Source organism: Polypterus senegalus, chromosome 10, assembly GCF_016835505.1.
Source record: "Polypterus senegalus isolate Bchr_013 chromosome 10, ASM1683550v1, whole genome shotgun sequence".
NCBI classification, from domain to species: Eukaryota; Metazoa; Chordata; class Cladistia; order Polypteriformes; family Polypteridae; genus Polypterus; species Polypterus senegalus.
This window is the reverse complement of record NC_053163.1, coordinates 95,473,355-95,495,584: the sequence shown is the minus strand read 5'-3', so window position 1 is coordinate 95,495,584 and position 22,230 is coordinate 95,473,355. Positions and strand designations below refer to the sequence as shown.

General features: G+C 40.0%; 1 protein-coding gene across 1 annotated transcript in view; it reads left to right on the top strand.

Moving 5' to 3' along the window:
- The first annotated feature begins 2,626 nt into the window (after positions 1-2,626).
- The window catches only part of si:ch211-159i8.4 (matrix-remodeling-associated protein 5), a 38,285-nt gene continuing 18,681 nt past the window's right edge, over positions 2,627-22,230 (top strand). The window contains exons 1-4 of the mRNA XM_039766255.1: positions 2,627-2,734; positions 12,402-12,622; positions 14,940-15,069; positions 20,433-20,823. Coding sequence (XP_039622189.1) covers positions 12,432-12,622; positions 14,940-15,069; positions 20,433-20,823 — 712 coding nt within the window. The 5' untranslated portion in view covers positions 2,627-2,734; positions 12,402-12,431. The remainder of the gene's footprint in view (positions 2,735-12,401; positions 12,623-14,939; positions 15,070-20,432; positions 20,824-22,230) is intronic.

Genomic DNA, 22,230 nt, shown 5'->3' with positions numbered 1-22,230 from the left:
GTGCCCGGAGAGCAGCCGGGAGGACAGCCGGCACTTCCGCCACACTGGGGCGTGGCCAAGGGAGGAATGCCGGGAACACCTGGTGCTCATCCAGGACTTGTATAAAAGGGGCCGTCTCCCTTCATTCGAGGCTAGAGTCGGGTGGAAGGAGGACGAGGCAAGAGGAGCTGTGGAGGCGGCCCGAAGACAAAGCATTGTGGCCAGGACTGAGTGATTGGTTTGGGGTTTGTGCACGTGACTGGGTCTGTGTGACCATTTAACTGGGTCTTTGTGACCATAATTTATATTGTATATAGTGTAAATAAACGTGTGGTGGTTGAAGAACAACATGTCCGCCTGTCTGTGTCCGGGCCGTGTTCACACTAGGCTGACAATGGCATCAGCTATGTCGAGTTTTAAAGTGATAAGTATTAATGTCATATGTAGCTGTAAAGATAAAATAAAATAAAGCACTCAACAATAAGAAATTCACAATGGCATTATTTATGTCAAGGTGTTGGTGTGGAGTGCCAAAACACAGACATGAAGCAGAACATATAGTGCCTTGAATTTCCTTCTGTCGTGCTAATTTGTTTAGTTTTTTTTGCTGTAGATGTTAGGTGTGAAACATGGGAGTGCGGCAAAATAACAGCCATAATTAATTAATTAATAACAGCTATGTTCTCTGGATGATTAGACACCGGACTGTTGTGTGACAAAGCATTTCTGAGTCGAGACAGCCAGGCAGGGCAGCACAAAATCAAAGAGGACTACTGACAAGCAGCTGGATCCTCTTTCCTCAGAAAGACAACAAGTGAATGGCCTACCGTGCACTGCAGACTGAGCCCAGGCACCAGAGTGGTCCGCTCATTAAACGGGGACAGTGAAAGACAAGGTAGTCTGGATTTGGAGAACATGTGCACTAAGAAAAGGGTTCATGAAAAGGATACTTTAGGAACCTGCTGTCCAGTTGTGTCCATTAATTTTGTATGTGTCTCAGTTATTAACTTGACAAGGCCAGCATCAAAATAAATGGAAAAATAAAAGATAACTCAAATATTTGATTGCATACAGTTACTCAGCCTTACAAATATGTTTCATAAGTTGATTATATACAAGTTGGATGGGACACTGAACCCAGAGTTAACCAAAGATACCATTTTTAGATGATAAATAAGCAGATACAGTGGCAGATCAACATGAGAATTGGTTATAGCACTCCCATAGTAAATAATAAAGGACTAGAGCCTCCCTGGGCCTATCCATACAATGTAATGCCCCCCCTCTATCCATTGGGGTCCTCTTGCACACAACACTTTTGAACCTCTTTTTATTCTTTCACAAAACTTCTGTAATCTCTCTTTCTCTATCAGGGGAGGAGGTCTTTCCAAGCCTCAGCCTTGAAGCATTTGCAGTTCAACATGAGAGTTACTTCTAAATCTGGGCTTGGCAATGCAAAACTCCCCCTGTCAGCCCCAGGCAACCCTACACCATCATCAGCCCTTCTGTTCTAAAAGAGCTATGCTGTTGTGAAGGACATTGAATAAAATGTGTAGCAGCCTCACAATGCTGCCATCTATCATCATGGGGACAAATGACACCCAATTCTGCACCCCTCAGTATCCATCTAGCACTAAATGGTTATTTTCCAGTCCCATAAAGGTCTGACTTTTAACTCAGACACAGGCCCAAATCTTATAATTCCAGCCCTTACTTCGTCTAAATTCCTAAAGGTCAGATACTGCAGAAAAAGAGAACAAACTGGCAACTTCAGACACAAGGCAGGGACAAACCTGAATGGAACGCCAGTCACAGTAGAGAACACTCTCACAATAGGCCAACTCAACCTAAAAGCATGTCTTTGGGATTTAGAATACTGGAGTGGCCAGAGGAAACTCTCACCGGCATTAAGAGAACATTCAGACTCCAAAAAGACAGTGACTGGACTGTGGTTAGAGCCCAGAGACAGAGATGCTGCTTAGCCACCTCTTGATAACTGTACCAGGTAATGTAGGTAGCTGGACACAGGCAGCTCATGTCAGAACAATGTCAAGGAGGACTGCTTGGAGACCAGTAATCTCCTGCCTGCAGAATCTGTTTTCACTTTTACATTAAAGAGTCTTTTTCTGTCGATCAAAGGAAAAAAAGACACATTAAATCCACTGTATTCAATCTTAGGTAACAATAAAATATGAAAACTTCAAAGTTGGTGAATGAATTTTTTTTACATATGGTACATCTCAAGCTATATTCTCCTGTTTGACCGTTCTCGTCCAATTCTACTGACAGTGATTCTTCTCTATTGTCATCTCATACTACTAGTAAGCTCCGAGCTACTAGCCTCTTTTTTTGCTTTGTGATTTATGACATAGTGAATGATCTTGTGCTTGAATAAATTTTGTGAAGTTGTCTTCAGTGACGAACGTTATATAAAAATATGATTGATTGACTGCAACAAGGATCCCCCATAAAGCAGAGAAATGGGGGAAAGCCAGCAGATTAGTGTTTGTCCCAGCAGCAGAAGAGGGAGGGTTTTGGGGGGGAGGAGGAGGAGGAGGAGGAGGCCCAGGCAGAGAGGGGCAGGCATTTCCACAGAGCACAGCCAGGACTCGGTGAGGAGCTTAAACAGAAATCCAGGTGTAGAGCTGGGACTCGCTCCACTCTCCGCAGCACCTTGTCTCCGCTCCCCACTGTGGCTTCTGCAGAAGGGATTTTGAGGCAACAAAGTGAGAACAATCTGCTGTTCCAGCCTTAGGTAAGTAATATTCTAGCTATTTATCATTATCATCATCATTATACAAGACTGCTTGATACACTTTCAGTAATAACAGACACTCCTTGTACTACTTCTAGGATAAGCTGTTAGTAATTAAACATATGGTTAATACTAAAATAATAAAAACATGATGACTTGGAGAGCGACACCAGGAGAAAAACCAAGGCACTGCATTGCTGGATTTACTTGCATGTCATGAAGATGAATTCCAAAATAGACGCAGAATAACTTGACAGGCTGTGGGAGTTCATATCATTGTGGTGGGGGAGGTGAGCTCTGAGGATGATGAAGGGCAACAAGAATAAGAATAAGGCTTCTGATTAAAGGCTTCATTGAACTGGATTTTAATTTTTGATTTGCATAATTGTCATCACTCCATGACTCCAAAATGGATTCTGCAGGTTCGAGAATATAATATTATAAAGGTATTATATGCTATGATTGTCAGTATAATGTGGTTTTAATTGTTATTCAAATCAACTGTGGCTCTTATTATTTTTCACGTAATTTGAACTACTTTACAATTTTTTTTCCTCACAAGATCTGCCACATTCAGTTCAGAGTCAAACTTGCCTTGACATTTTATTTACACTACACACCCCTCACTTCCACTTGAATGGTGGGTATTCTTACATGAACAAAATAATTAGATATTTTGAAGTATTCTGTTACCTTTTCACTTTTAAAAAATTTTGTCCCACAAGAAGGCCATCTTTAATCTACATTCCCCATACAATTCCAGTGGAATTCCAAGGGAATACAAATCACAGTTTCAACAATTGCACTAAAACTATTGACTGTCATTAGAGAAGAAGAAAACTGTGGTAGCAGTGAGATCAACAGACCGTTTATAAACAGACAATGCTGCATGTTTTTATTTTTTATTATTATAACCGAGTTAAGTCATCCCATCCAAGGCTGATTCTTGCCTTTTACTTTACGCTGAGGGCAATTTATTCAGGAACTGCAAACCGAAAAAACTGCCAAACAGCATATACCTTCTTGTTTGTAGTTTGTATTTTTCAGTGTGGAAATAACATATGCACACCATATAGAATTTATATACAGACTTATATATAGACTTCACACAACCCAAAAAGAGGATGTCCTACTAAATAGTAAATGCATGTTTGTGTGCCTATTTATATATATATTGTGATATGAAGAGACAAGAGACATGGCAAGGTTTGGGGCAGCCACCTGTATAATTCTTTTTCCTTGGCGCAAAAAGTAAATGTTTTTAGATTGAGTCAAGTTTATAAGACAGAGTCCAAAACAGAACTGAATTCCAGGGAAAAGGTGTGAGGCTTTTATAGGAAGTCTGGGGGAAGTGATGTCGTCCTCGGTGCCGGGACCCGGAAGTGGGGTGTCCCGAGTCGAGGCGGTGGCTCCTGGTGGGATTTCCCGGGAAAGGTCTGCAGGGAACTTAGAAAGAGCGTTAGTGAACCCCGCCACCCCCTGGGCAGATGTATTACCATTCATCTCCAAGCCCTTCAGCTGCCTCCTATTCACACATGTGTGACAATATATATATATATATATATATATATAAGAAAGGTTGGGGTACCAGATGGTCACCCCGTTTAATTGCTGCTGTCAAAAGAAAAGAAAAGGGCACGTGAGGGTGCAAAATGGCGTTATGTCAAAAATAAGAGATCAAGAGCACTCTGCCTTCCTCAACATCTTTTCCAAACTGAAAGCAGACTTACTTTGTCTTCAGCGTTTAAATGTCAGCTGTCCCAGAAGGCTCAAGGCTTCTTGGAGGATGTAGAAACTGGGCCACAGGTCCTCCATTGTTTAAACCTTGGAACTGTGAGTAAAAGAAAGATATGATTAGCAAGAGCACCCCCTCTCTGCTCGGGGTATTATTGCTACCTTTTGGAGAGCCCTGAGGATGTCCTCTAAGCACACACTTGTGACTATATATATATATATATCTGTGAGCAAAACCCAACCAGGAACTCTATATTATAGACGTTTTCTCTCAAGCTGACAAGTAGCAGCACAAAGAACTCAATATAGCAAGCAGTCAATTGGGAGGTAGATACAGGAGTTAATTTTATTGAGGGTGGGTGTTAGTAATTTGCCCGTCTGAGGTAGGCAAGGGACTAATCCACTCCACCAGACAGACAGTTTGCTTCCTCAGGTCCTTGCTTAACTCTTTAGATCTCTGCAAAGTTGTTGGCCCACTTGGGAAGTCAAAGACCTGTAAAGGTGGACACAGATTTCACTGACATTTTGCATTCACTTCCTTTAATCATGACTATATTGATTTTTCTGTTGAAGCACAATTTTGAAAAGTTTTGGACCTTTTTGTCATTAGTTTTAGAAGGTCAGAGTGAGAGATAGAGTTATCCCTTCATTATTCATGGTTAATGTATAAACTCTTGTGGCCTACTTACAAACAACAAAAATGAATGACCTCTGAGGTTCTCTTTCTCATTATCCTCATTCTTGATTTTTCAGTGAAAGTCACATTCTTTATCAAATGCAAATAAGATCAATTTCTCTCTTTTCTCTTCCTGTGCAATTTCGAGAGGCACTTTTAAGTATTTTAAACCCAGAGAAACTGATTTCTTTCATAAAACTGACAACAGACCATCCATGAAAGCTTTTTGTTTGTTTTTGTTTTTTGCTGTGTTGCTCCACTGGCCAGTAGTGCTTGCTGCTGGGCTCAGTTCCTGGCTGAGTTAGAGTTTATGTGCAGTTGGCATGTCCCCCCCATGTTCACATCGGCCTTTTCAGGCTAGCTGCCACATCACACAGATACTGTACGTATGGCATGTTAATTGGTCTGGTATGTATGTGCAGGTGGGTGCATGACTGTGCCCCATATTGGACTGGCATTTCATCTACACTTGGTTCCTGCTTTGTATCTGATAACGTTGGGTCTTCCATTTATACTCTGGATGACTGCAAGTGAGTGCAGATGTACAAATGAGCATATCCTGCATTGGGCTGATAACACATCCATTGCTCCTTCATGCTGATATTCTGGGTTAAGAAAAGAACAGATGATCTGTTCATATGGAATATGCATGTCTGCGATGGTTTTCATCCCGCATCTGAAAGACATGCATGTTAGTTTAATTGGCCTGGACTGAGTGAGCGCAGATGCGTTTTAGTTTGCACTACAACATACTGTCACTAATCTAAAATCAGTCTTATATGTTTATTACTGTCTATTCAGTGTTTTTTAGCATATAGATTTGATTTTTAGTGAGTTCTGCATATTTGAACTATGTTTAATAAAGTTTATTCCAATTGATTCCTGATTCCCGATTTTTAGGATGTGGTTTGTTCATCACCTCACCACAATCATCTCACTGGAGGATGTGACATATACCGTAAATACGGTGGTGGCTCTTTTATTCCTTGGTAGAGATATTTTGCTTCTTGCAAATCACTATTAGTGGCAGTTAGTTTTACATCAAGTAGGCCCTAGCATCAGGTTTTGATTTTTGTTTTTGAATTTATTTTTGCTTTTGTTTTGGGCTGCCTGACACTTTGATCTGTTGCTTCTGAAACCTTGCCTGTAACCCCACTAGAAATGTTCGCATACGTTTCTTATCTCCTGGTTCTTGTTGCACTCACAATAATCCTCATAGACAATCTCTCTCTCTATCAGAATCCCATGACCCTAAATTGAAATAGGCAGGTTTAAAAAATGAATGGAAAAGCCACATAGATAAATGAAGATATTTTCCAAGAACAAAAAAATGAGACTGAGATTTTGGTAGATGTAAAAGGATAAATTTGAACACTGGAGATAAAATAAAAACATTGTTCACGTACTGTGAACAGTGAATAAAACAAACTTATACCTCAGAACAAAAATCAAAACAGGACCATCAGTAAGTCATGATATGGTTAGATGTTTTCTCTGCAAAACTGCTGGCACTCTTGAGAGGGCAAAGGGCATGACCTGTAAGGTGAGAGTGAAGTTAAATTTTCCTGAACCATTTTGAATCCTTTCCAAGTGAACATTTCTCCGCACACACACTCGGTCTACAGGAACTTTTAGCAACTATAGATCAAATATTTTTTTGCACAAGTGACAAAAACAGGAAACACTTGGCCGTTCATTTCCTACCTCAGAATTGCAGGGAGACTTCCTCCATGTAGACCAAGTGCTTTTGCAGCCTTTGTTCTTGCCATCTGTTTTTCTAGCTAGATCCCACATTTGCAAAACAAAAGTACACCAAGCAAGTCATACTAAGAGAACATTACACACAGGGTCAGTTTACTGGCATAAGTAAGGTAGGCCACTACTTGGCAATCCATAACAGTGGCAGGCCCCCCAACTGACAGCGCTTCAGGCCCAAAATATGTAGGGCCTAAAAGAGGCCTGAAATGGATATGAATTCACATACAAACTCACATACAGTGAATTTAAAAAAAGGACAAGGTCTTGACTTGTACCTTGTCATGCTCAATGCTTCCTGCAACATCTCAAAATAATTAAAGCAAAACCAAATATTGAAGGATTTTATAGATGGACAGAAAATGTATAAAATACCCCAAAATATGATACTGATCGGAAATCTCTTCATACGTTTTAGCTTATCAGCTGATCTCTTTCTAGTTGCAATTCAGCATCTGCCTACTCCCCTTGCATATAACATGGAGATATTCTGAATGCAAATAACATTATCCAAACATTTCAGGCTTGACTAGTGCAGGCATGTTCCCATTAATTGGATATATTTTTTCTTTTTTTCTAGGCTAAATATTTTAGTAATGTTTTCTTAAGCGGTACCATACAAGGCGAGGGTTTGAGAGAAGCTATCCACAGGGCAGGCGAATCACCGACAGGTGCAGTGCTGCCTGACAAACTGCAAAAAGACAAGGATTGACAGGCCCAAATATTATTGTTTCAAAGAAACATTTGTGCACCAAGCACACGAGTGTGAAGCTTATGTACACTTGCACTTTGAGTCATCTTCCGTCCCCACAGTCAGCTCACAGAAAAACACCATTGTCAGTGCAGTTTTATTAATGTTATATATCACTCTGTTGTTTAACACATCTGCCTATTTTTGAACCTGCTTATTCCAAAGGAATGTCATGAAGATCCAGCAGCACTGAACACCACGCCGGAACCCACCCAAAACAGAGGCCACTGGTCCATATAGTCAGTATTACCACTTGTGCAGAGGAGAAAGAAATTCTTACTTGCATGTGCTAATGAACATGCAGCAAATCAACACTCGTTGGCAATATCATTAGTAAGGTAGTCATACTCGCAGTTCAGATATTAAGGCCTAACAGAGTACATTGACCAATGCCAGGCAAACTGTAAGACACCAATTAACTACACCGGCGTACAAAAAAAGAAAATAAACAGAAAGGAAAAAAACACGCAGACGACACATAAACAGTGAATAAGAACTCAATCAGTACAAATCAGCGTATTATAGAATTAAACAGAAATAACTAGAGTGGTGGCCCTCTCTCTAAAGGATCTGGGCTGGCAACTCTAAGGCTGCTGGTTCGAATCCTGGCAGTGACAGAAGGAACGCTACTCTGTTGGACCCTTGAGCAAGACCCATAACCTGCAACTCCTCCAGGGGTGCTGTACAAATACCTGACCCTGCAATCTGACCCTGAAACTCTTCGAAAGTTGGAGTGTGCGAAAAATTCAAATTACAAAAATTGTGTATGACGAATAAAGGATTGAAAAATCACTAAAAAACACAATTAAACATCCTTACCTACTAATTATAGTTCTTGATGTGATGTCTGTTTCTGGTAACTGTAATGACCTTTAGTGATTTCCTTCATTTTAGTCATCTTCATCATTATTAAATACCAGAATTGCTTTTCATTTTTTCATATGTGGTCATTCACTTCTGTGAATTAGCCTGTATAATAACAAGAAAAAACAATGTTGGCCCATAATAAGGCCAATACTGACAATTCCACCACCCTCCCATATTTGCAAGGCTACAGTATACCACTATGAACCCCTAAGAGCTCCCGTTAACATTATTTTCAGATATGTAGACTGTTTTATATGCTATAATGGCTGATCCACTGCCCACAAATCCATATGAATTTAGTACTGACACTTTCCAAAAACAAGGCAAAAATTGAATCTTCGAGCATATGACTCAAATTCACAAGGGTACTAAATGATGTTGTGAATGTTAGGAGAAGGCTAGAAACGCTAAAAACAAGGAAATGGGTGGTTGAGATTAATGCATTGTAATTTTTTTTTGCTGAAGTGTAAATACAGGAACAGGCAAAAGTGGATAAACATACAGTACAATTCACGAAAACAAAAACCATCCCTAACTGAGGCTATAATACTTGATTTTGTTTAGTAGAGATTTCTATCTTAGCATAGAAGACTGAAATTTTTGACACCTATTAAAGCAAACTGCCATCTGTTGCAATAACAATGCAAGTCATGGCACAAGTGGGTCACATTGTTGACAACTATGTGGCGGCACCAATGAAAATAACGTACAAAATGGCTGTACATTTTAAAAAAAACATTAAACAAAACAGCAGTGCAATGATGTCTGGAAAATAATGATAAAGATAAATAACTAAGTTAACAACAATAACTATACCACAAATGTAACAAAACAAATCTGAGAAATAATATTAAAAAGTTCCAAAATGTGAATGTTATCAGCTACACTTCTGGAGCATTCAATGCCCATTTTATGACTCTTATTACCTCCCTTATTTTAACGTCACCTGTTTGTTGTCTGCCACAAATCTTGTAATCGATATTTAACTCACTTCCTACTGTCCAAATGACTTGAAATTTTGCACACTTACTCACTTCCGATGACAATACATGAATCAATAATCGGTTTCACTAATTGATCAATTAATCCATGTTAATTAAGAAATGAAATTTTCATATGAAGAATAGTTCAAGCATTCACCAATAGATGGCGCTAGTAACGGATAGAAATATTAAAGGAAGTGTTAAAATATTGATTACAAAATTATACTAAAACAAATACAAGACTAAAAAATTGAAAATATATATATGAAAAATACTTTTTAAAAACCACGCTTATATTAAGTTAAAAAGTGTACTAAAAAGTAAAAAACAAGTCCCTCATACATAACTCGTAAAATAAAAGCGTTTTACGAGTGATGTATGAGAGATTTATTTTTTACTTTTTAGTACACTAACTTAATATAAAAGTGGTTTTTAAAAAGTATTTTTTATACGTATATTACTGTCTTATTTAGCTTACCCACAATGTACAGTACATGTGAAATATTCTTTTCATTTTTGATAGGTCACAGAAAAGGTACTCTTGTGTTATAAGTGGCAGTTTAAAACAGCAGTTAGTAGATTTCAAAAGGACAGTGTGCATTCACATTTATATCATATTTACTCCTTTCTAAAACACTTGTATGCACAAATTACATATTTTAATATATCTTAAATTAGAGTGCATATTATAATTAATGTAAACCATGCTGATGACAAACAGAGCAGGGATATGTGACATAAGATTTATCATTTGTGCATCCACAACCTTTGCCGTACGCATTTACTCTGTTGTGACTTCCATTAGTACCAGGATGTAGATTAGTTTGGTAAATTAAATTTAACGAATTTGCAAACATTTAAGTGCCATTTAATATGATGTCAAGAAGATCTTTTTAAGATGTAGCGCTGAAAATGACAAGTTATTTTGTACATACAGAATCACAGAATATGTGCTTTAGGGCTGCTGCCATTCTATTCAAAATTTAACTGATCAAATGTCCTCTGTATGAAAACCTAAATCTATGTCAACATGCGTGTAAGCAGAACACTTGCTTTAGTGGTGTGCACACCTATAAAGAGCACTTCAGGTCTCACAATGAAAATCACTTGCCCAACACATCTACTTGAGAAAGAACATTTTCAGATATTGTTATTGTAAATAGATAGAAAAACTTTATTTGGCCCCATGCAGAAACATGGATTTAGATAGATAGATAGATAGATAGATAGATAGATAGATAGATAGATAGATAGATAGATAGATAGATAGATAGATAGATAGATAGATAGATAGATAACTAGTGTTGTGTTAAATTGGAGAAATTCTCTGTTAAGTCTATAATGTTTTAAAAAAATTGCTGAGCCCACCCCCAAGCTTTTGATGCCCTAGATGGCCGCCTAATCCATCAATATGGTAGACTCAGCCCTGCTCATGATATGCTGTCTACAGGTATAATGTCGCCTATATAATCAGTGTGGAAGTGCACAAGCTCCTTCTACATCTGTGCCCTTGTCATAGATGCTTGCAATGTTAACAATAAGGGAATGAAGGATAATACCATTTGTAGCAGAAATTTAAAAAATATAAAAAATGCGTTGTCCCACGTTGGTCCTGTGGAAGTTTAGTCATTGTCTGACAAATAATGTTTAAACTGCAGACAGCACATCATATAGTCATTGCTATTTCCTGCAGCCCTCTTTCCACAATTTCCCTTGCGTTGCACCATCCTATACAGTACTGGACTCCTCTCTGAGGTGCAGCATAGTGGCCACCAGATCCTGCCTGCCTGCCCGCCTGACTCTCTGGTTGCTTAATGATTCTAGCTATCCATCAGTCAGAGGTCAGTGTTCCAAGCATTCTGGTCATATCTACAGACATGTTTACATGCATCAGCTACCTATGACCTAGAACTGGACATACATGTTACAAAAAGATGGATGGGGTTTTACTAAAAGAATATGGCATTAAACTCTGCTCAGCTAATCTTTGAGGCTGGGATATTTGATGTAACTATGGAATGATTATTATTGTCTATTATTCTTCATTTATCCAGCTACTCAATTTTACTTCAAAGTTAATCCAGTTATAAAGTGGCTGGCAGGGAAATCTCAGGGGTTGTTGGCAGGACTGGCGCTCCAGCCACTGTAAAAAAAAAACAAAAAAAACACTTGTTTCATTCAAACTAGCCTGGTGCAGAGGTGTCACCTGTTGTACGACTGCACTCGTGTCCCAATTTGGGATCCTGATTTGGTTCGTCGAGTGGTGGGTGCTGCGATGCATTGTATCAGTGCATGGAGGCCAGAAGTGTTGGAGACAAGGCCAGAGCAAACATAAGATGGGGCATCAGTCCATCTTTATTACCTAAGATGCATTAAGGCAGCGTTACACCTCTCTATAAAACTCATTAAATCAGATTTCCAGATTTCATTCAGCCCTGAACAGAACTCAGTTGGCAAAAAAATGATGAAGTGGATAGAAAGTATGAGTATATGAGCATATTTAATTTAATTTGTTCTGCATATAATTAAGTTGATATAAAATATGGAAAACCAAATTAATTCTTTCAGGAAAGCTGTCCTCTAATCTCAGTTAACCAAGATGTTAGACAAAGATTTACTTTTGCTTTCTGGATTCAGGTTAACTACAGGGAGGCAAGACAATGCCGTATGTTTCTGTGAGTTCCACTGACTTCTTTGATAACTAGAGACATTCTGAAATGAACCACTTGACTTTCATCTTTTTTTAGCCACATATCATACCACACCTGTTCTGAAAGGCAATACTGTAACCACCATCACTTCAGGGCAGATTCTGTCCTCCTAATGGGATATTTTAATGGGCAGGCAGAAAGCATGATTCCTCTTTTCCCTCACAGTTCTCTCTTTGTTCTTTTTGAACAGGCTGGATGATGTAGCTTGTAGACGTGTGCAATGCCATCTGCGGGGATCATTTGGGCCTGGGCCATGACGGCCTTGGCTGTTATGTGTGAAAGAACCTGTGCTCTGCGACTCTGCCCCCCAAACTGCAGCTGTCCTGGTCCTAAGGAGCTACACTGCACTTTCCGTCACCTCACCTCAATACCACATGGCCTTCCTCCTGACAGCGAACGCATTAACCTAGGGTAAGCCTAACAATGGATGGATATTAACATCCCTGTGATCTGGGGGAGACCCTTTGAAACAATGCCAACAAGAGGACACACTTTACTACAAAAAGAAAAGAGAAAATCAAAGTTGGTATGTGGTTGTCAACACAAGGAAATAAACTGATACATTCTCAAGGTGACCTGTCATCTAAAGGTTCAATTTAGGTCAGTAGATGTTTAAAGACGGCAAATGGAAAGGAACAAGAAACTCACTTCCAGTCTTATATCATGGCATGACTGACGCTTTATTTTGTTGAGCTTTGAGTGGGTAAATATTGACTGACAGATCATGAGATGTAATTATGGCAACACCATTCAATATATTGGTGTGTTACAGTGTTATGATGGCATTACCCGTGGTGACTACAACATGAACCACTGACATAAATTAATGAATCTTAAACTCAACCAGTTAAATCAGTCGTGACTGTGAACACAAGAGCCCATTCCAGGTTAGGATAGGCCATGGTGGGCACCAGACAATATAACATACTGTAGAAGGCAGTGGGGGACACCTTCATATGTGTGAATAAAGAACAGATGTTCTGTGGTAGAATACAGTAATTAACAGCACTTCTGTGTGATTGTGAGTAGGATGACATATTATGGGTAGGTTATAGGTAGCCATATGCCACACCACAAGCACCTCAGAAAAGGTAATTCACCTGAAGCAAAGCATGTTCTGGCCCAGCCAGTACTTGGATGGGAGACCATCTAGAAAAAGCTCTGTTGCAACTGGAAGAGATGTTGGTGAGGGCAACAAGGGGGTGATTAATCTGTGGTCGGTGTGTGGATCCCAAAGCCCCAGTGCAATGATGAGAACACTGTGCTGTAAAAATGTTGCCGACATAAAACTGAGCTCATGACTTTCTATAAAATATCCCTGGTCCTCCTTCACAAAGAGTAGGGTGTTTTCTGATATATAAGCCAACATTGTGAACCATAGTCTGGTCATTCTGGCCCCGAATCATCCCCTTCCCTAACTGGCTAACTATCTCTCTAACAACTACACCCTAACTAATAGCTAATGTGTGGTGAGTGTAATGGTGCAAAAATGGCTGCCATTGCACATCATCCAGGTAGAGATGGGAACATGAGCTGATGATAGCATGTTGCCACACCCATCACACTACGAACCACCTGGACTGGGACCTGAGTAGTGGGTGACACCTCAGCACCACACTGGAACAGTATGAAGATTTTTACGGAGGTTTGAGCCAATCTTGCCACCCACCCCCAAGTTTTCCCTGCAAGCTGAAGGACTTGCTTGCAGTGCTGGACGCAGATTAACGTCATACCCAGGACAGAGCAATACAGATTAAGGGCCTTGCTCAAGGGCCCAATGGAGAAGAGTCACTTTTGGCATTTACAAGATTCAAACCGACAGTATTCTGATTGCCGGTGCAGATCCCTAGCCTCAGAGCCATCAGGTCACACTGAATAAGTAAAAGCCAAGGGTCATTACTCATAAAGGCACACCAATATCATTCTAGTTATTGGTCACTGAGTTCAGTTTAATGGTTAGTGCTGCTGTCTCATACCTTCCAGCAGTGGGTTCAAATGTGGGCTTCACTGCCTGTGTAATATTTGCACTTCCTACCCATTTCTGGGTGCATTTTCTCCTGGTGCACTCATTTTCCTCCCACATCTCACAGACATGCCAAATGGTTCAATAAGCAAATCTAGATCTTGTGCAAATGAGGAACTGGCACCCCATCCAGAGGTGACTCTTGACTTACAACTGCCAGGGTAGGCTCTTGAACCACCATATTGGAAAAGAATTCGGAATCAATACAGAAAAAAAAAATCAGGGGAAACAAAAAAAGCAGGGATTCTGTGACCAACAGATTGTCCCTCAGTCCTACTTTGCTCTTAAAGACGCACAGCATCCCACTCTCTGCAATTTGTTCCAGCAGAATATTTTACAGATTAACAATACTTGATGATGGGCTGACATTTCTTTGCCCTTTGCTTCATCCCATCAGCCCTGTCCATTTTCATTCCTTTTGACTTTAACTGCTGCATGTCAAGGAGTCACTTAGAGACATTTAATAAACAGGGTATTGCTGACTTTACTGCAGGATTGCATCAAAGGACCAAATATCCTATAGTTGCAAAATCTCTGTATTATTATTTTTTACTCATGTCAGTCACTGCTCAAGTGATGCTCCAGCATAGTTGCATGCTGCTATGTAGTGCTACCCCCAATTTACAAAAGCCTAAAACAAAACAAACAGTACTTTTCCTTAAGACCCTGAGTTTACTAAACAACTGTTCAACTTGTGTCCACCAGGTATAACAGCATTCAGACAGTGAGGACATCTGAGCTGAGAAGACTTCACAATCTGGAAATATTGATGCTGCATGGAAACAGCATTGAGTCTGTGTCAGATGGTGCCTTCCAGGAGCTGCACTCTCTACAGGTAAGAAAAGAAATGGAGGCAACTTGTTGCACTTGTTCTCTTTTTCATTTTGTGTTGCAGTTTCTTGCCTGGCAAGTGGACATTAATGTGCCATAAGGTGGGCTGGCAGTTGAGGGAAGTAGCCAAACAGAAAGTTATAGTACTGCATAATGCAGAGTTGTTTTTCTTTTCTTTGATATCAATAATTCTACTAATCTCTCTATAAAAAAAAAGCTTGGGAGGGACATGAGACGTGATCTTCTCGGAAGACACTTTGACGTCGTGCGAGACAAGGCAGTGAGACAAAAGGACAGCTGCTGTACAGGCTTTTAAATGATCGACACGCAGCGCAACAAGCAAAACACACAGCTCGCCAGCAGCAGCAGCAAGACATCAGCTGATCTGAACGCAACTCCTTAGCATGCGTTCAAAATATCCCCAACTTCACAACACGACCAACGTTATACGCCCCGCGAGAAAGACATTTAATCACGCCCGGGGCTGAAAATAAAGGACAAAGAGTAGAAGACAAACCAGAATGTCATAAAGAATTAAAAAATGTTGGCGCGGTACACATGCACAGCCGATCTTCTCGGATCTTCTCGGAAGACACTTTGAAGTCCCACGAGATTACTTGCACATTTCGCCCTGCTTACAAACAATTTCTCGGAGACACTTTAATATGCCACGAGACAAAGAAGTGAGACAAAAGGACAGCTCCTGTACAGGCTTTTAACTAATCGTTACTCGGTGCAACATGCAGATCAAGCAGCACGTCACAAGCAGCAGCAGCTGCTGTACAGGCTTTTAAATGATCGACGCACAGTGCGACATGCAGCACATGCAGCACGGCATAAGCGGTAGCTGGCTTAAAGGACAGCTGCTGTACAGGCTTTTAAATGATCATCGCGCAGCGCAACATACAGATCAAGCAGCACGTCACAAGCAGCAGCAGCTGCTGTACAGGCTTTTAAATGATCGACGCACAGCGCGACATGTAGATCAAGCAGCACGTCACAAGCGGTAGATGGCTTAAAGGACAGCTGCTGTACAGTATTTTAAATAATCGTCATGCAGCGAGACATGCAAATCATGCAGCACGTAACAAGCAGCAGTAGCTGCTGTACAGACTATTAAATGAATGGCGCGCAGCGAGACATACAGATCATGCAGCATGGCAGTAGCAGCTGGCTTAAAGGACACTCATTCACTACAGCTTTATTACTGGCAAATATCAAGAAATAAAAAATGAATGAAATGAAAATAACAATCTGCTTAAATTGTATATCCGGTTAACCAAATCCAGGGTTTGGCGAGCAAAGCGAGTAGGGGGAAGAGGCCTCTAGTCATATAAATTGTAACAGCACCCCATCCAGGCTTAGTTACTGCCATTGAACCCAGTGATGCATAACCATGAAAAGGATTAAGCAGTTTTGCTAATGCAGAGGTAGATATTTGCACACACACACATACATTTATATATCTCTACAGGCATGCAGGTGTCTATATGTATTCACACACACTTGACATTCTGTAACCATTTGCACAGAATTTAAAATAAAGGTGCTGCTTGTCATCAAAGTGGAACTGGCCAGGGTTTCATCAAACTCCATTTCATGTTCTCACATGGAGATGCTGGCCATAAAACCAGGGCCTGGAAGTCAGGTGGGAATGCTTCACTAAAGGAGAGCTCCCTCTGAAGCAGTGGGAAAGCAGGCTGTGGTGTAAGCCCAAGGTTCTCAACACTGCCACCTTAGGGAGGATGGGAAACTGAGAGGGGAAAGGGTGAGGGAAATAGGAGGGGCAAGTGCAGGTAGAAAGAGGACCCCAGCAGTTATAAACCCAAATAACCACTGGGACAAAGGAGTTCAGAAAGCGGATAAGCATTCACCTCAGACTTGGAAGCCTTGGGTTTGTGGTCAGCCTCTCCATGTGAGGAACCGAAAAGGAGATATTCTGAATGATTTTTTTCTTTTTTTAACAGCCATACTGCTTAACTAATGATCTTTTATAAAATACACCACTGTGACAGTCTGTCCATCTGTTATCTGTCCAAGATTTGAAATCACCTGTAGCTCACAAACCGTTTGACCAATTGACCTGAAATTTGGTACACATATACTATGTGACGTCTACTATCTGCTTTCAGGGTGATGATTGACTTCCAAGGTTATTCCTGTTATGTTTTTATTTTATTTTATAGTAGAATCAACTACTATTATAGAATCACCAGCAGGGTGGCCGTGTGGTGCATGCGTACTGGCGCCGTTCTCATCCCTACCCTACCTCTTCATATCTTAAATCATTCATGAGGCAGATTGAAGACTTAAGTGTCAGCCTAAGTGAAGCATTAAATAAAATGCACTAAATAATTGCAACACAAACACTGACTTAATCAGTTTTAACGCCAAAAGATGCCAACAGAAGAAGAGAAGAAGCGGGCCGCTAGGGTGGAGAAAAGAAGAACTGCTCAGGAAGCAGCAAGCGCATCAACCTCTGAGCGAAAATGAATGCTAAATGTACAGAGAAAAAGGATGAAAACTATGAATGGTCAAGTGAAGTGTATTCAAGTGTGCCATTACTGGTATTAATATAACACCTTTCATGGTGTTCTGGATTATGAAACTGGCAAAAACTAAAACTGTTAAATTCAATTTTAAAAAGAAAATTTGTGAATAGATGTCAAAAAGTTTAAATGAAAAAAGTGGATAGAGTTCAAAATGATGAGACAGGTGTCAGTTGATTAGAGGTAGATTTAGAAAAATACTTTATATAATGCTGAAGGAAAATTAAATTAAGATTAAAAAAGGAGATGTGAAAAAAATACTTAAGCTCTAACCTTAGGGCTTATGGGGAAATGTGAGGAATAACTAAATATGAGTCATGAAAATGATTAATAACAAGAGGCATGCAATCCTTAAATATTCTGATTATAATCTAGTAGTACCAGAATGTTCAGCAAGAAGGCATCAAATATCACATAACATTGTCAAAGCTGTTTAATCTAATTCAGGTTCATGGAGGGGCTGGAGCCTATCCTGGCAGCACTGCACCATGAATGGCATGCGATTCATTACAGGGCCCACTCACATGCCTAGTTGGAACTGCTTATGTAGCACACAAGTACGTTTTTGTGGATCTGAGGGGAAACCTGAGCACCCAGAGCAAAACTCATGCAGACACACATACAGCATCCAGTGCTACCAGCTGTGCCACCCAGGTATCAAATATACTGATAAGGAAATAGCCAACACATTTTTATTTCCCTGAAGTCTTAACCAGTAAAGTGGCCAATGACATGCTAGAAGCAATAGGTTATCATTTTAAAGAGTCATTTTTGTGATATATAATTGACACCAATTAGATCTAAATATTTAAAAAGGCCAAAAGCAAATTAATCCCCAGTCCAGGAGCAGGCCAGAGTGATACTTGACCCTTCCATTGCACTATACATAGACATACTGTAAGTTCCATAAATCACTTAAAGTGTGAGTTCCCTGAAATTAGAAGGTAATCATCAACCATCATAAAACCAGTTAAATCCAGTTCAAATCTGCAGTGGGCCTGAACCCATGCTACTATTATAGAGTGCAAGGCAAGAATGGGATGTCAGCTTAAGCAGAGCACAAATACAGTTGATTCCTGTTAATCGGACCACATCGTGACACGATCATTTTGGTCCTAATAACCGGCTGGTCCGATTACACGAACATGCTCTATACATGTGCAACCAAGACGGGACGTGCTATAAGTAACATATTAAAATGTCATTATGACTTTTATTGTGCTGCACATGCGTATGGTGAACGTACAAACAAGAACTACGTACATGTACATGTATGGTTGCTTACAACTTTTTTTATTGAAAAAGAAATCCACAAGTTCTTCGAAATGATCAACACAACACTCAGCATGCGAAGCACAATAAAAAAGGTTACATTGCCAAATTCCAGTCAATGTTTGAAGAACTTGTCTAGTGTGATCTGACGCATTCTGTTTATGCACTGCACTTGTTTACGCTCGACTTCATGTCACCAGCTACTGGGCGGTCTGTTTTAGGAAAGAAAGGGCAGGCATGTTCACCCCCATTGGCTTGCACTTGGTACAAATTTTCCAACTTTCTGACCTTTAATAAAAGCATAAATTCTCCTGGGGAGCCCAGGGATCCTTCCGATGTCGCTGATTCGCTTTACATCCGCTTTCCGCGGGTGACTTGTGGCTTCTTTTTCTTATTCTCTGTCACGTTCTTTGGTCCGATTAAACGTAATTTTGGTCCAAATAAGGGAACCATATTAGGCTTATGTAATATGATCTGTTTCGGTTCTTTAGGATTCGGTCCGAATAAGTGGCTGGTCCGATTAACAGGTGGTCCAATTAAACGGAATCGACTGTACACGTTAAGCCAGTCTAGAGACATCAATTAATCTAAACAAACTGGATATCTTGGGGAAGTGGGAGGAAATTGAAGTACCAGGAGAAAAGTGACACAACTGACAGAGAATGTCAATGGATAATTTTGATACTTTTCAAGACAATTATCATCCTTTTTACACAACAGTAAACTTCAAGAAAAATCTAGCCGTAACTGCTAGAAACACTCGAAATAATGCAGCATTCACAAACTGCATGATATGCCTACTTTTATTTTTATTTCTTTATAATGTGCATACTGTATATGAAGAGATTATTTGACATTTACCTGCAGTCCTTGATATTTGTGAATATGCGTCCCACTTCAGGTACTGGTGTCTTTAGGAAAGAGAAAATAAGCCTGAAGGTAAAAAATCAGGAGCCTTAGAAGACATGAGTGGAGTGGGCCCATTCATACTGTGGCTCAGAGTGTTTATGCTCTGTGCCCCATGCTGGACTGGAGTTCTCACAAGGTTAGGTTCTTCCTATCCACTTGACACTGCTGCAAGTCTTTTCCTTCTCACAGCTCAGGATTATAAAAAGCTAGTTCAAATAGATGGGTCACTTGGTAAGGCTAAGACTCTCTTCAGTTAAACAGCTCAAATGTTGTTCAGACTGTTCAGCCTGCAACCACCAGTACCAACAGTGAAGCTGCAGGGCTTTGTATATTTAATCAGTAATCTGTATCTTGACATAAGTAATAATTGTGGGAGAAACTCCTTGTGCATCTCAAACCAAAAAACAAATATACAGTAAACCTGTATAGCATGTTACTAGTGGACCAGCTTTTCAATAACTGTAGAAACACTTGGTTTCCAGAAAAGCATGCAGTCTGAGTATTCCTAGACCATTCTCTATGAAAGCTATTTTCGTAATTTAAAGCGACTCGATTTACCTTATGTCCTAGAATACCTCAGTATTAATTCATTGTTGTTCCATGCAATCAATCAAAGATGTGTTTCACTTCTCAATAGGTGCTGAAGCTTAGCTACAATAAACTCAAGGTCATCACCCCCAAAACTTTCCAAGGACTGTTCAGCCTGGTTCGTCTGCACTTGGATCACAATGCCCTCGAGTTCATTGAGCCCTTCTCTTTTCAAGGGCTCACTGCTCTCCGCCTGCTGCAGCTGGATGGAAATCTTCTCAAGGAAGTGCACCCACACACCTTTGTCACACTCTCTTTCTTTGGAAACTTCTTTGGCTCCAGCCTACGGCACATCTATCTCTCCAATAACCAGTTGCATTCTATGTTGCCCGAAACCCTGAGGTATATAAAGGCATTAGAAGTGTTGCATCTATATGGAAACCCTTGGAACTGTGATTGTCAGCTACGGTGGTTGGCAGAATGGAACAAGAAGTCACCAGGTGAGTTGGCGGTGCTTCAGATCTGCGCCAAAGAATAAATCTGCACCAAAGTCAGTTAAATCCTCCTACATAAACCACAGGGTTTGCCAATTCCATTCCCATCGCAACTAATCAGACCACGTATTTGCAAGATTTCATTTGCTTTAGATGAAAGTGTCAGCTGAAAAATTAATACAGTTCCCCTTTATATGCATTAGAAGATAGAAAAAACATTTTCAGGAAGTTAAATTACATTGCAATAGGAAACTCTGAGCTGCTATATTGATGTGGAATGAGTGTGGATGTGTGCGCAGATAAGCCCTAGAATGGACTGGTACCCTGTCAATGACTGATTCCCTACCACACACCTAATGATGTCAGAATACTCTCCAGTCAATGGTTTGTAGGAAAAAGTATTAAAAATACAATAAATTATACCACCATGAACGAAAACATGATTCTCGCCCTCTTATTGTCTGTATAGAGCTTGCACATTCTCCTTATGTCTGTGCGGATGAACGGATAAGGGTTAAATTTATGGAATTTGAAATATTTTAAGTAGTAAAAAGATGTGTTTTTGAATTTTCCAAATCTCAACTTAATGACATTTTGCAAAAGTTCTGTGGGGCTGACAAGGCATATTGGGGTGAACGACCTGATCTCGTCAACCTTACAGTATGTTCTCTGCTTATTCTTTTCTCTTTCCATGTTATAAAGATATGCAGGTCAGGTTAACTGGAGACCTCCAGTCACAGCAGATGAATGTAGGTGTATACTGTACAAGGAAGCAAATTGCAATGGGCTGGCGGTTCCAACCCATTAATACCATAGAGACTAGCTTAAGGTTGGTTCCTCCTGACCTGAAATGTAACAGGCGATTTATACTCTACTTAATTAAGTATTACAGTGTTGCTCAGAGAGCCTCCGGCCCCTGTCACCCTTAAGTGGATTAAGCAGATCTGAGAATCTATTTTATATTTTTCATAATGTATAGAAATGTCTGTACCTTCTCCTCATTGGTTTTCTCCAGGAGTCCAGTTTATTTCCACATTCTTTATGTTAACTGGAGACTTTAAATCAGCCATGAGCATATCATCCACATTTGGTCATTAGTTTACATTCAGTGCTATTAAGATGGACTTCAGCCTTTGGCAACTTGTAATAAAAATATGGACTCAGAAAATGGATGAATGGATAAACTGCATTGCAACAATTTCTAGGCTCATATAAGTCAAAATGAAGTTACTAACTAACTCAATGGTTAATGACATAATCAAGCTTTAAAACATGAAATCATTTACCACTAGATGTGGGCGCCATTTTTAGTGCACCAATTTTTTGGTGTCAATCACTCTGATTGAAATCTAGAATAATACAGGAAATAATTAGAAACACACACACAATTGGCTAGTATTTAAACAAATATTA